Source organism: Mus pahari, chromosome 21 (assembly GCF_900095145.1).
Source record: "Mus pahari chromosome 21, PAHARI_EIJ_v1.1, whole genome shotgun sequence".
Taxonomy (NCBI): Eukaryota; Metazoa; Chordata; class Mammalia; order Rodentia; family Muridae; genus Mus; species Mus pahari.
The window spans coordinates 21,951,910-21,962,988 of NC_034610.1; the positions used below are offsets into that span (position 1 = coordinate 21,951,910).

The following is an 11,079-nucleotide window of genomic DNA, read 5'->3' on the forward strand; positions in this document are numbered from 1 at the left end:
CTCTCTCCCCCTTTCCTTTCTTTCTTTTCTTTTCCTCCTTTCTTTCTTTCTTTCTTTCTTTCTTTCTTTCTTTCTTTCTTTCTTTCTTTCTTTCTTTTGTTGTTTTGTTTTCGACATGTTTTGTGTTTGTTTTTAAAGACAAGGCCTCACTATGTAACCCTGGCTAGCCTGGGGCCTGCTATGTAGAACAGGCTGGTCTCAGACTTAACAGGGATCTACCCATCTCTGCCTCTCGAGTACTGGAATTAAAGGTGTGTGTTACTATGCCCAGTAGTTCTGAGTTATTTCTAGGTATCCTGAGTATGAGTTGATGCAGATAGGACTCTTGAAGGGCTTTGGTTTCCCACCCCCCTGCCCCCCATACCTCCCATATCCACAGGAGGAGCCTGGGCTTCCTCTGGTGAACAGAGTCCTGAGTGAGTAGAGAGGGCCTTCCCTGACGTTTCTCTGACCCCTGTGCCACCAGGGCCCGGCTGATGCAGAGCTTCAAGGAGTCACACTCCCATGAGTCCCTGCTGAGCCCCAGCAGTGCTGCTGAGGCCTTGGAGCTCAACCTGGATGAAGACTCCATTATCAAGCCAGTGCACAGCTCCATCCTGGGCCAGGAGTTCTGCTTTGAGGTAGTGGCCTCTGGGCTGAGAGGGACCGAGGGCAGGGATGCAGGAGGGTGGGGCCTCGAGGGCCTGGAGTGGGGGCATGTGGAGATGTCAGGGGAACAGAGCTGGACCAGGGAGGAAGGCATGGCATAGTCTCTAGCCTCTAGGAAGCGCCCCCTCTGGAGCCCCCCTCAAATCCACACTCCTTCCCAGGTAACAACATCGTCTGGAACAAAATGCTTTGCCTGTCGGTCTGCAGCCGAAAGGGACAAATGGATTGAGAATCTGCAGAGGGCTGTAAAACCCAACAAGGTACTGGGGAGAAAGGGGGCCAAGGAGGCCGGGGGCCTAGTGGGCTAAAGGGTGAGGGTTTGGAAGGAGGGCCTTGGGCTGATTTCCATTATTCAGAATCACCCTTTATTCCCTTTCTCCCCCAACTGCTACCTTCCATCATGCTCTGCTTCCCTATCATGAAAGTCATGAGCCAGGAATCCGATGGAAGACCTCGCTCACACCTAACGGGTGGTCACCCAGCCGCACTTGCAGTGCTTTGTGAACCCTGGCTCTCTTTATAAAGTCTACCAAGTACGGTTAGACTCGGTGACTTCAGGGTCCCCTTGACAGAGCCAAGACTTATGTTCCCTGAGAAGAAGCTGCCAGTCTGTCAGCTGGTCTGACTCCAGTTTGTAGCAGGCTCACAGTCCTGGCCATCTTCCTCTTTTCCCCAGGGCCTTTATTAAGAAATCCCACTTAAAATGCTAGACACAATCTGAACCACACAGGGTCCAGGTACCACACTGCTTTCAACATACTGCTGTAGCATGTGACTCTCACCAGGAGCTTGGGCCCTCCCTCCTCAAGCCAGCCCTCAGCTCACACTGCACTGGCCCTGTACTTAACGCAAGTATTATTTTGTTTTGCAACATCTGATGTTTCTGTGGGACTTTCTCATTCGCATCTTTGAGGTCTTCCTTACTTAAAAAAAAAAAAAAATGTTGCTGGGTGTGGTGGCGCAGACCTTAATCCCAGCATGGATGCAGGTAGATTTCTGTGAGTCCAAATCCAGAGTGAGTTCCAGGATAGTCAGAGCTGTGTGGAACAATCCTGTTTCAAAAAAACCAAAAGTAAATAATGTAAAAACTTCCATATTCATTTGTAAGAGGGCAGAGGGGGGAAGTCACAGTGTCCACGTGGAGGCTAGAGCCCCTCCCACTCTGCTGTGGGTCCTAAGTCTCACACTCACACTGGGAACCTTCACCAAGGAAGCCATCTTGCTCGCCCTCGGTGCATTTGACTCCTCACCTAAGCATCTCCCAGCATTAATCCTGTAGGAATTCCCTTCTCTGTTAACGTCCAAGGCTACTGTAAAAAAGTCACCATGAACTGAGCCAGCCAAAGCTCTTCTCTCACAGGTCAAGGGTCTAAAGTCCAAGATGAGCAAGGCCATGTCAGTACTGAAGCTGTCACCTTCAGTCCTTCCCTCTTTACATGGCTAGCTTCCTTCTGTATGTCTAATGTGATAAAGTCACCAATCGCTGGATTAAGAGATGACATTAATCAAGTATGCCCTCATCTGAATTGACATCTGCCAGGACACTATTTCTCAGATTCTAGAGAGACAATAATCTGTGGTTACTGCTAGGTAGAGCAGTGCATGTTCTTCCAGGTCTCAGGTACATGTACTCATTTGAGGCCAGCCTGGGCTACCTGTGAGACTGTCACGGAAAACAAAATCCGGGCAAAATAGAATTCTGAAAGTGGTGGACACTATTCGAGCTCAGTATACTTACTACTCACCTTATGGCCACCATCTTTTTTTTTTTTTTTTCTAGACAGGGTTTCTCTGTATAGCCCTGGCTACCCTGGAACTCACTTCGTAGACCAGGCTGGCCTCGAATTCAGAAATCCGCCTGCCTCTGCCTCCCGAGTGCTGGGATTAAAGGCTTGTGCCACCACACCCGGCCTATGGCCACCATCTTGATCCCGTGTACTCATTGTCTTTCTGGTGTGTCTGTCTTAACCCTTTTATCTGCCCCAACTACTTCCTCATGCCAGGACAACAGCCGCCGGGTAGATAACGTGCTGAAGCTATGGATCATAGAGGCTCGAGAGCTGCCCCCCAAGAAGCGATATTACTGTGAGCTGTGCCTGGACGACATGCTGTATGCACGGACCACCTCCAAGCCCCGCTCGGCTTCAGGAGACACCGTCTTTTGGGGCGAGCACTTCGAGTTTAACAACCTGCCTGCCGTCCGGGCCCTGCGGCTGCATCTGTACCGTGACTCAGACAAAAAGCGGAAGAAGGACAAGGCGGGCTACGTTGGCCTGGTGACTGTTCCGGTGGCCACCCTGGCTGGGCGCCACTTCACAGAGCAGTGGTACCCCGTGACCTTGCCGACAGGCAGTGGGGGCTCTGGGGGTATGGGCTCGGGGGGAGGAGGGGGGTCAGGGGGTGGCTCAGGGGGCAAAGGGAAAGGAGGTTGTCCTGCTGTGAGACTGAAAGCCCGTTACCAGACGATGAGCATCCTCCCCATGGAGCTGTATAAGGAGTTTGCAGAGTATGTGACCAACCATTACCGGATGCTGTGTGCAGTACTGGAGCCTGCCCTGAATGTCAAGGGCAAGGAGGAGGTGGCCAGTGCATTGGTTCACATCCTGCAGAGCACAGGCAAGGCCAAGGTGAGCACTGTGGCCCCAGGGAGAGCCGGCTTGTGGGCGGTGAAGAGAGAATAAGCTCATGGGGTTGGACTCTGCAGAGGCTGACCCTGGGGTTTTCTTGGGCTCCAGGACTTCCTTTCAGACATGGCCATGTCAGAGGTAGACCGATTCATGGAGCGGGAACACCTCATATTCCGCGAGAACACGCTCGCCACTAAAGCCATAGAAGAGTATATGAGACTGATTGGCCAGAAATACCTCAAGGATGCCATTGGTACTTCAGGCCTTCTTCCTGAACCTCCTTGTGCCCACCCCACCACCCCTAAACCTGGCTTCCCAGACCCCACATCCACCTTCCTCAGAGTCCCAGGACCCCAGCCTCCAACCATCTGATTCTGCCATTCCTCCAACCCAGGGAGCCCCTGTCCCTGCCCTTGGAAAGTGTGACCGCTCCCTGTTGTACATCCTCCCAGGGGAGTTCATCCGTGCTCTGTATGAATCTGAGGAGAACTGTGAAGTAGACCCCATCAAGTGCACAGCTTCCAGTCTGGCAGAGCACCAGGCCAACCTGCGGATGTGCTGTGAGTTGGCCCTGTGCAAGGTGGTCAACTCCCATTGGTGAGACTGGGAACGCTGGGCTGGGGGGCCAGGGCTGGGCAGTTGTGTGTTCATCTGTTCATCCATCTGTCCATCCTCAGAGGACTGAGCATCAGTACAGGCAAAGCATTTTCTGGGGTGTTGTTGTAGAACAGAGAGAGGTGAACGAGGGCTGGTTCCTGACCTCAGATGGCCTCTAACCAAAATGAGCAGGGACACATGAGATGCAAGAAAAGTCACAGAGCCATTATGATGTGTGTTAAGGGAGGGTCCCTGGGTCGCACCCAGTCAGAGAAGACAGAGCAGTAATAAGGTGCCCAGGGCTGGGCTGTGAGGACCGGCTCAGGGGCTGGCATCTGTACACAGTAGGCAAAGGACATTTCCAGGGCTGTGAGATAGCACGGGTGTGATGTGAGGAGGCCTGTGAGCTTCAGAGGATGGCTGGCAGCTGGCGCACATGGCTCTAGTGGAGGCAATAGGAGAGAGCTGTGCTTTGGGAACGAGAGGATCTGCAAGTCCAGGGCTCAGGAGTCTGCAGCTGTGAGAATGCTTTGGGATAGTCTTGAAGGTCTTGGCACCAGGAGGAAGCATGGCTGAGACTGGCTCACAAATCAGTGAGCTATATGGGGAGGGAGAGAAAGCAGCCCAGACCGTTAGAGGCTCTGGTCCAGGTGTGGAAACCAGATGTTGGATCAGGGTGTAGTTAGAAGGCCTAGAAAGGGGCTGCTCAAGGCCAGCTAGAGGAAGGATCAAATCAATAGGGGTCGTCTGAGGGGTTGTGTGGGGAGTCAGGATGACTCAAGAGGTCATGAGACTGCAGTGCTTAGGAGACCCACAGCCTCATTGACAGAACCAGGGAGTCAGAAGGAGGAGCCAGCTGGCAGTGTGGGGGCGGTGGTGAGCTCTGTTTTACACTAGTCAAGTTTAAGGTGTCAGTGGGACATCGAAGTGGCACTGGGAGGCGGGAAAGAGTGAGCTGAGCCAGGGACTGGGGATCATGCCTGGGGCACGTCCATCCCCATTTCCCTGGAATCCAGAAGAGTTGGGGGGTCCGAGCTCCCTGTACCTCAAGTGACCCTCCATCTCTCTCCCATCTCTGTCTCTTCCCTCGTGTCTGTTTTTCTCTCCCCCTCTCCGTCTCTCTCCCACCCTCCGTCTCTCTCCCACGTGTCTATCTCCCCTCGCCCCTTTCCCCTCTCCATTTCTCTCTCCAGAATCTGTTCCCTCTACTGTGGCCCTCTTCTTCAGCAGCCTCCTGTCTTTCTCCTGCAGTCCCTCCCTCCCGGTCTCTCTCACCTGTCTCCACACCCTCGCCTCCTACCACTCCCTCAGCATGTTCCCTGAAAGCTGAGGGTCTCTGGGGCTCAGTCCCGGTCTCTCTTTCTCTCTTTCTCTCTCTGTCTCCCCACCCCTTCCCCCCAGCGTGTTCCCGAGGGAGCTGAAGGAGGTGTTTGCATCTTGGCGGCTGCGCTGCGCAGAGCGGGGCCGGGAGGACATTGCAGACAGGCTGATCAGCGCCTCACTCTTCCTGCGCTTCCTCTGCCCGGCCATTATGTCGCCCAGTCTATTTGGGCTTATGCAGGAGTACCCAGATGAGCAGACCTCACGAACCCTCACCCTCATCGCCAAGGTCATCCAGAACCTGGCCAACTTTTCCAAGTGAGGGAAACTTCAGGAAGGGTGGGATGACCGTGGGCTTCTGGAAGGGTCTCCCAAGTCAGCAGAGCGTCTGTGCCCCTGGCCAGGTTTCCCTCAAAGGAGGACTTCCTGGGCTTCATGAATGAGTTCCTGGACCTGGAGTGGGGCTCCATGCAGCAGTTCTTGTATGAGATATCCAACCTGGACACCCTGACCAACAGCAGCAGTTTTGAGGGCTATATAGACTTGGGCCGCGAGCTCTCCACACTTCATGCCCTGCTCTGGGAGGTGCTGCCCCAGCTCAGCAAGGTCAGTGTCCCATCCCCAGGTACTTCCAGAGGCACCTGGGCTGAGAGGTTATCTCTGCACAGAATTCCTGTCACCTTCCTGTTCCCAGAAATATCACCACCACTTCCAGTACACATCATGAAACCTCTATCCGTGGCCTCTGAGGCCCTCTTAGAACTGGGCACTTACTCATCAAGTGACAGCCTTGTCCTTCCAGGAAGCCCTCCTGAAGCTGGGCCCACTGCCCCGGCTCCTCAATGACATCAGCACAGCCCTGAGGAACCCTAACATCCAAAGGCAGCCAAGCCGCCAGAGTGAACGGACTCGGTCTCAGCCCATGGTGCTGCGAGGGCCATCAGCCGAGATGCAGGGCTACATGATGCGGGACCTCAATAGGTGAGCACCCTGATTCCACGCTGCTATGCTCCGGGAGCCTGAACGCTCCTGGATGATTCTCGCTGGGCCTGTCTGTATCTCTCTAGAGCTCAGAAGGGAAGAAGGGAAAGTTCTTAGGGACAGTGGTGAGAGTGCAGGCAGTGGGACCCTGCCGCAGCTGGCTCACTTGGTTCCCCTGCCAACCCACTGCTTGTCCTTAGGCTGTGGCTCAGCCATGTGGTACCCAAGTCATCAGGTGTCTCTGAGAGACCTAAGCCCCTGCTCCCTCATACCACCTTGCCCCAGAGAGCTCTCCATGATCCAGCACTCAGAGAAACAGCAGGTGGAGCCGAGTGGGCCCTGGAGCCCGGCATCCAGTGTGATGGGGGAGGGCAGGGAGGGCCTGGGCCTCAGCTCCGGACGGTGTCCTTCATCTTGTGATTACTCTGCTGTTCCTCACCCGTGTCTTCCGTCTGCAACACCACCCCTTCCCTCCCGCCATTCCTTCTATCATCTGTCCACACTGCTCTCCTTCTCCTGTCTGTGCTTGCCCCTTTGCATCTCTCTCCAGCTCCATCGACCTTCAGTCCTTCATGGCTCGAGGCCTCAACAGGTGAGGGCTCTGTGCTCCCCACCCTCTGTCCTGCTGCACTGGCCTTCACCCACCTCTGCTCCTGTCCTTCACAGTGCACCTCATCTCCTCCACGCCTGCCCAGGCCAGCCCTCACTCCTCCTCCTCCAGGCCTTACGCCCTTCCTAGGTGGTGTCCCTTCCCTGCTCCCATCCTCCCTCCTCTCAGGGCTGCCACCACCAGCTCTCGGCCCTCCTCCCCTGTGGGCCCCACTTTCACCTAAGGCCAGCCCACGGGCTCAGGAGCCAGTCGTCCCGGCCTCACTCTGCCTGTGTCCCCCTTTGCTTCCAACAGCTCTATGGACATGGCTCGCCTCCCCTCCCCAACCAAGGAAAAACCACCACCGCCACCACCCGGTGGGGGTAAAGACCTGTTCTATGTGAGCCGGCCACCTCTGGCCCGGTCATCCCCAGCATACTGCACGAGCAGCTCAGACATCACAGAGCCAGAGCAGAAGATGCTGAGTGTCAACAAGAGCGTGTCCATGCTGGACCTTCAGGGCGACGGGCCTGCGGGCCGCCTTAACAGTAGCAGTGTTTCCAACCTGGCAGCTGTTGGGGACTTGTTGCACTCCAGCCAGGCCTCGCTGACAGCAGCCTTGGGGTTGCGGCCTGCACCTGCCGGGCGCCTCTCCCAGGGGAGTGGCTCTTCCATCACAGCAGCTGGCATGCGCCTCAGCCAGATGGGTGTCACTACGGATGGTGTCCCCGCCCAGCAACTGCGCATTCCCCTTTCCTTCCAGAACCCTCTCTTCCATATGGCTGCTGATGGGCCAGGGCCCCCAGCAGGCCATGGAGGGAGCAGTGGTCATGGTCCACCTTCCTCCCATCACCACCACCACCACCATCACCACCACCGAGGGGGAGAACCCCCAGGGGACACTTTTGCCCCATTCCATGGCTATAGCAAGAGCGAGGACCTCTCTTCAGGAGTCCCTAAGCCCCCCGCCGCCTCCATCCTGCACAGCCACAGCTACAGCGACGAGTTTGGACCCTCTGGCACTGATTTTACCCGCCGGCAGCTCTCGCTTCAAGACAGTCTACAGCACATGCTGTCCCCTCCCCAGATTACCATCGGTCCCCAGAGGCCAGCTCCCTCAGGGCCGGGAGGGGGCAGCGGCGGGGGCAGCAGCGGGGGCAGCGGGGGCCAGCCACCCCCCTTGCAGAGAGGCAAGTCTCAACAGTTGACAGTGAGTGCCGCCCAGAAACCCCGGCCGTCCAGCGGGAACCTATTGCAGTCCCCGGAGCCAAGCTACGGTCCTGCCCGTCCTCGGCAACAGAGCCTCAGCAAAGAGGGCAGCATTGGGGGCAGCGGGGGCGGCGGGGGCGGCGGGGGTGGGGGGCTCAAGCCCTCCATCACCAAGCAGGTAGGTGAGGGCAGGGTGAGGTGGGGTGGGTGACGAGCAGGGAAGCAACAGTGTAGTCTGGTGTGACAACTCTCTCTCCTCCTTTGTCCTCCTGTGGCCCGTAGTCCTACCACTCAAGAGGCAAGATGGAGGGCAGCTAGGGCTAGGTAGTGAAATTGTCTCTAAACAAACAAGAATCTCACAGACATAAGAAGAGGGCCCTCAGCAATGCCCCATGGACTGCTGATGTGCTAAGGATGTATAGATGAGCAGTCGAGGACCCCAGCCTCAGCACTTCCTCCAGGCAGGCGACAGAACTTCGCTAGACCAGATGGAGAGGGGCTAAGGCAGGGGACCAGGTGTGGGGCATCATTTGTGTTCTCTTCCTCTGAGCATGCCCTCCCTCTCCCACCTTTCTGCTGTCTGCCCTTCCTTGCTGGTCTCAGCATTCCCAGACTCCGTCCACGCTTAACCCCACGATGCCGGCCTCGGAGCGGACCGTAGCCTGGGTCTCCAACATGCCTCACCTGTCGGCTGACATCGAGAGCGCACACATCGAGCGAGAAGAGTACAAGCTCAAGGAGTACTCAAAGTCCATGGATGAGAGCCGGCTGGACAGGGTACGCTGGCCTTGCCCTCTGCCCCGTCCCTCCTTTATCATGCCAGGGGAGGAAGGCCGTCAGTGCTTCCAAGGGAAAACACCCATGTTCGGTCAGCAGGGTAAAAAGAAACCTAGGCAGACCTCTTTCCTAGTAAGAGCAGAAAGATTCTGTTAGTCCAACTCTCTTTGTGGGTTATCTATACTGTCTAAACTCTAGATGGAGAGAAAGAGCTGTTCCATTTCAGCTCTGAGGAAGAGAATGGCTCCACCCAAGCTGAGCCTGCTAGCACAGACCTGTGAACTATTACTCAGGAGACTAAGGCAGGCGATGTCAGCTCAGGGCCAGCTTGGACAACCTAAGGAGACCCTGCTTCAAAATGAAAAGTGAAAAGAAAGCTGGGGGGCAGATGTTTGCTAGGATGCGTGAGGCCCTAGGTATCAGCAAGTTCTACCAGAGAGTTAAGCACTCTTGTCCCAAGGCAGCCATCTATCCCAGGTCGTGAATTCCCTCTGCAGTTCGCCTAGAATGGTGTAGCTTAGGAGTGGGCCTTCAGAGCATGGTAAAGGCCTCTTAGATCCCCTTCTGGCTGTACAGCAGATGAGGAAAGCCCAGTCCAGCACCACACACAAGAGCTTCCGGAAGGCACAATCAGCTGGGAAGATGTGGCTAGTGGTGCCCCGTGTGACACCTGTGTGTGTGTCGCTGCAATTCAGGAGCTAAAGCTTTAGCGTTATTTAACTGCTGAGTAGCTATGTGTAAGCTGGGGATAGAGAGTAGTAGTGGGGCTTTGGGCTTGATCCCTAGCACCAGGAAAAATAGCATACGAGTACATGTGAGGACTACATTAAGCCACATGGGAATGAAGAGCCTGGTCCGAGCTCTTCTGTTCCTGGAATGGTTGTATTCTCAGTCTGGGAGCCCCTGGACTTCTTGTCTGCAGGACAGGACTAGAGGGAGTCACACCTGAGGAGACAGCACCTGCCCCCACCTCACCCAGAATGGGGTTTGTTGTTGTTGTTTCCCTATCCCCATGTGCTCAATCTTGCTTTGGAATGTTTGTCCCTTTGGCTTTAATCTATAGAGAGGCTTCTCAAGGAGTGTCCAGGAGTCTTGACAGAGTGGCCTATAGCCCCATATTCCCCACGCATGCGTGAGGGCAGGGCACACTTCTAAGGTGTGGGGCTGACTTTGACTTTGCTCCACCTTGAAGAAGCCTCAGTATTATTTCAGAGCTTTCTTAAAAGCAGATAAGTATGTTCAATAGGCAGAGAAAGGATGGGGGTGCTCCTTGTGTCATGGCTGAAGTGACAGGGATGGGAGCAGGCTGGTAAAGCCAAGGCTGGGCGCCTCTCACAGTACGGGGTCATGTGCCCGGCGGGCAGGTGAAGGAGTACGAGGAGGAGATACATTCGCTGAAGGAGAGGCTACACATGTCCAACCGGAAGCTGGAAGAGTATGAGCGGAGGCTGCTGTCCCAGGAAGAACAGACCAGCAAGATCCTGATGCAGTACCAAGCCCGCCTGGAGCAGAGTGAGAAGCGCTTGAGACAGCAGCAGGTGGAGAAGGACTCCCAGATCAAGAGCATCATTGGCAGGTGAGGGGCGGCCCGGGGAGGGAGGAGGGGCTGAGGAGGGGAGAGGGAAAGGGGAAAACCTGCTTAAGGCATTGAGCCGCCCCTTACAGCTGGGCACTGCTTGCACACTAACTCCTGAAGCCCTAGGGATACACCAGTGACTGTAGCCTAGCCACCAGTGTCTGGACTTAGGCCCGGACTCCCTACCAGTTCTTCTTAACCCAGCCTATGGGGCTCACCACAGAGCTAAGAGGCAGTTCCTAGCCACAGGAACTCCTAACCACTCCTGTGTCCCTGGCTGGAGCTCCTTGTCCAGGCTTAGAATGGGTTCCATTAGATGGGCTTTTAGCTTGTCAGTGTTCCAAAGGACCTGCCTACTCAGGGGCCACCACAGCCAGAGCCAGCCGCACCCAGATCTATTATAATGTTTTGAGTGAGATTTAATTAGAAGAAAATGGTCTCTCTGCCTGAGACACTTGATCCCATTGCAAGGACTATCTTATGAGATAAGAGTCCTCAATGACTCGTGCACGGGGTCCAGAAGCTCTGTCCTCTGCACACAGGGTCTCTAGGAGGCCGGCTGAGCTGGGGGACCTGGCTGGCAGGAGACTTTGAGATGCAGAAACCTGGCTGTGCAGAGTTGTGCACACTTTTGTGGTTTTCCAGACAGGGTTTCTCTGTGTAGCCCTGGCTGTCCTGAACTCACTCTGTAGACCAGGCTGGCCTCGAACTCAGAAATCCGCCTGCCTCTGCCTCCCGAGTGCTGGGATTAAAGG

General features: G+C 55.5%; 1 protein-coding gene across 7 annotated transcripts in view; it reads left to right on the plus strand.

Annotated features, from left to right (window-relative positions):
• Syngap1 (synaptic Ras GTPase activating protein 1) overlaps window positions 1-11,079 on the plus strand; it is a 29,902-nt gene that overhangs the window by 13,180 nt on the left and 5,643 nt on the right. For 5 of the 7 annotated variants that reach the window (XR_003842695.1, XM_029532951.1, XM_021221128.2 and 2 more), the window contains 12 exons: window positions 467-620; window positions 810-908; window positions 2,652-3,275; window positions 3,384-3,528; window positions 3,728-3,872; window positions 5,274-5,510; window positions 5,597-5,798; window positions 5,995-6,173; window positions 6,724-6,765; window positions 7,078-8,149; window positions 8,575-8,748; window positions 10,113-10,324. Coding sequence is in view for 6 of the 7 variants with exons in the window: in XM_029532951.1 (XP_029388811.1) it covers window positions 467-620; window positions 810-908; window positions 2,652-3,275; window positions 3,384-3,528; window positions 3,728-3,872; window positions 5,274-5,510; window positions 5,597-5,798; window positions 5,995-6,173; window positions 6,724-6,765; window positions 7,078-8,149; window positions 8,575-8,748; window positions 10,113-10,324 (3,285 nt within the window). In the remaining variant the exon portion in view is untranslated. The remainder of the gene's footprint in view (window positions 1-466; window positions 621-809; window positions 909-2,651; window positions 3,276-3,383; window positions 3,529-3,727; window positions 3,873-5,273; window positions 5,511-5,596; window positions 5,799-5,994; window positions 6,174-6,723; window positions 6,766-7,077; window positions 8,150-8,574; window positions 8,749-10,112; window positions 10,325-11,079) is intronic. The other 2 variants (XM_029532950.1, XM_029532952.1) reach the window with 2 other exon arrangements.